We start from the raw sequence: 2,454 nt of genomic DNA, 5'->3' as shown, positions 1-2,454 counted from the left end.
GACGACCTTTCGAGCGGGGTGAAGGTCGAACCTGTGAGTGTCGGGATTTTATGCGTGACGACCTTTGGAGCGGGGGGAAGGTCGAACCTTTGAGTGTCGGGATTTTATGCGCGACGACCTTTCGAGCGGGGGGAAGGTCGAAACTTCGAGTGTCGGGATTTTATGCGCGACGACCTTTCGAGCGGGGGGAAGGTCGAACCTTCGAGTGTTGGGATTTTATGCGCGACAACCTTTGGAGCGGGGGGAAGGTCGAAACTTCGAGTGTTGGGATTTTATGCGCGACGACCTTTGGAGCGGGGGGAAGGTCGAACCTTCGAGTGTTGGGATTTTATGCGCGACAACCTTTGGAGCGGGGGGAAGGTCGAAACTTCGAGTGTTGGGATTTTATCCGTGACGACCTTTGGAGCGGGGGGAAGGTCGAACCTTTGAGTGTTGGGATTTTATCCGTGACGACCTTTGGAGCAAGGGAAGGTCGGAGGTGGAAACTCGGTGCGCGACTTTTGAATGACCTTTAGGGCCTGAAGGTCGGGGGTTGGGAAAAACTCTCTGTCTGCATCGTCTGGAAATGCATTCGCGGGACACTTTTGTCTAGAGACGAGATGAAAAGTTGCACCGCAGGGATTCTAAAATGAAACGGCGAGTTTTTGCGACGAAACGTTAATTGAGTCAAGTTAATAACATCGAAAAACATTAACTAATTAGAAGTAATAAACCCAGTGGAACCCAGATTTCACGCGCCCCGATTTCACGCAAATTCGGATATAACGCGATGAGTCGTTGGACCCCCTTTTTTTGCTCTTATTAAGCCACGTATATATAACCCCGATTTAGCGCGACCCCGCTTTTTTCGCGACGACATTTTATGGAGCCCAACCATCGCGTTATAATGGGGCTACGCTGTACACTGTACTTATCTCCAGTATCGCACGAAACAGAAGCACGCCGCCAGCGTAACGACCGTCGGCCGCAGGCCGATCGCACGTGCACGGGTGCGACCCCCCAAGGTCGTGCGGGGTCACACGGGGTCACACGGGGTCAGAGTAACTAAATCTCCCCGCCGCGCCTCACCAGCCTCTGCCTTGTTCTCTTCGCAGGAACGGTCGGGAGGGAAGGGCGCAAGCCGAGGCGAAATCGCTCGAAACGTGAGTCGGCGCGGCGGCGGCCATCTTTGATTTCCACGCGCGCCCGATTTGTCCTTCCGCGGCGAGCATTGCAAAGTCGGTCGCGACGGTGGCGCCCCCGCAGTATCTCGGCCGCGGCGCGCGGTTGTGTGACGTTCGCTTGTTTTTCGCTGCTTGCAGGACGCAGGTCAACGAGATGGTGTTCGTGTTGAAGGCCGTCTCGACGTTGCTAGTCTCCCTGAAGAAGGCGCCACCGGAGTACGGTGAGTCCGCTCGCCACCAGGTGGCACCCTGCTCCGCCTACGGCAGCTTCTGTTTCTCTGACTTTGTTTTCACGCGTGTAGGAAGGTTGTTGAAGTAAGTAAACAGGCAGAGAAGTGCAAGAAGAAAAGGGGAGAAGTAATATAAAAAGGCCGGCTTCCCCTCTGCGTTTACTCTAGTCATGGGAAAAAAACGAAAAAAAATATTTCGTTGCGAAGAATACTTAATAATAATAATTTTAAAAAACATGACATAACGTAACATAACATAACATAACATAACAACATAAAAAAACACATTACAAAATGACAAATGACAAATTGACGAAAAAATGAATGACGAAACGTTGCTCTTTTGTCTCGTGTGTTGCAGTCGACGCGAGCATCTGGCTGAACGTGATCGCTCTCTACCCGTCGCTTGTCGCCTGCATCACCTCCGTCTCGCCGCATGTCTCTGCCGCCCTCAAGGAGGCGCTGCACGAGTTTGCCGCGCTGCTGCAGCCGCCCGACCACCAGTAGGGGGCGCCACAGGTCTCCGCCGCCCTCAAGGAGGCGCTGCACGAGTTTGCTGCACTGCTGCAGCCGCCCGACCACCAGTAGGGGGCGCCACAGGTCTCCGCCGCACTCAAGGAGGCGCTGCACGAGTTTGTCGTCCTGCTGCAGCTGCCCGACCACCAGTAGGGGGCGCCGCAGGTCTTCGCGGCACTCAAGGAGGCGCTGCACGAGTTTGCTGCACTGCTGCGGCCGCCCGACCACCAGTAGGGGGCGCACAGGTCTCCGCCGCACTCAAGGAGGCGCTGCACAAGTTTGCCGCGCTGCTGCGGCCACCCGACCACCAGTAGGGGGCGCCATCGGTCACGGGGTCATTGGCAGAGGTCAGCAAAAACCGACTCGAGACGGGACGTCTCGAATCGTGAGAGCGAGACATCGCCGCGAGACGTGAAGCGTCGCCGCGAGACGTGAGACATTGCCGCGAGACGTGAGACATCGCCGCGAGACGTGAGACATCGCCGCGAGACGTGAGACATCGCCGCGAGACGTGAGACATCGCCGCGAGACGTGTGACATTGCCG

The 2,454-nt window shown here is 56.1% G+C and overlaps 1 protein-coding gene across 1 annotated transcript in view; it reads left to right on the top strand.

Annotated features, from left to right (window-relative positions):
• Positions 1-2,454, top strand: part of LOC106813630 (protein MON2 homolog) — a 44,162-nt gene that overhangs the window by 41,138 nt on the left and 570 nt on the right. The window contains exons 31-35 of the mRNA XM_014817813.1: positions 467-489; positions 921-1,040; positions 1,072-1,142; positions 1,302-1,384; positions 1,755-2,454. The exon at positions 1,755-2,454 is cut by the window's right edge and continues 570 nt beyond it. Of these exons, the coding sequence (XP_014673299.1) occupies positions 467-489; positions 921-1,040; positions 1,072-1,142; positions 1,302-1,384; positions 1,755-1,900 (443 nt within the window). The 3' untranslated portion in view covers positions 1,901-2,454. The remainder of the gene's footprint in view (positions 1-466; positions 490-920; positions 1,041-1,071; positions 1,143-1,301; positions 1,385-1,754) is intronic.

This window comes from Priapulus caudatus, unplaced genomic scaffold (assembly GCF_000485595.1).
Source record: "Priapulus caudatus unplaced genomic scaffold, Priapulus_caudatus-5.0.1 Scaffold802, whole genome shotgun sequence".
Lineage (NCBI taxonomy): Eukaryota > Metazoa > Priapulida > Priapulimorpha > Priapulimorphida > Priapulidae > Priapulus > Priapulus caudatus.
The sequence above is the reverse complement of the archived record's forward strand: the minus strand, read 5'-3'. Positions and strand labels throughout refer to the sequence as shown.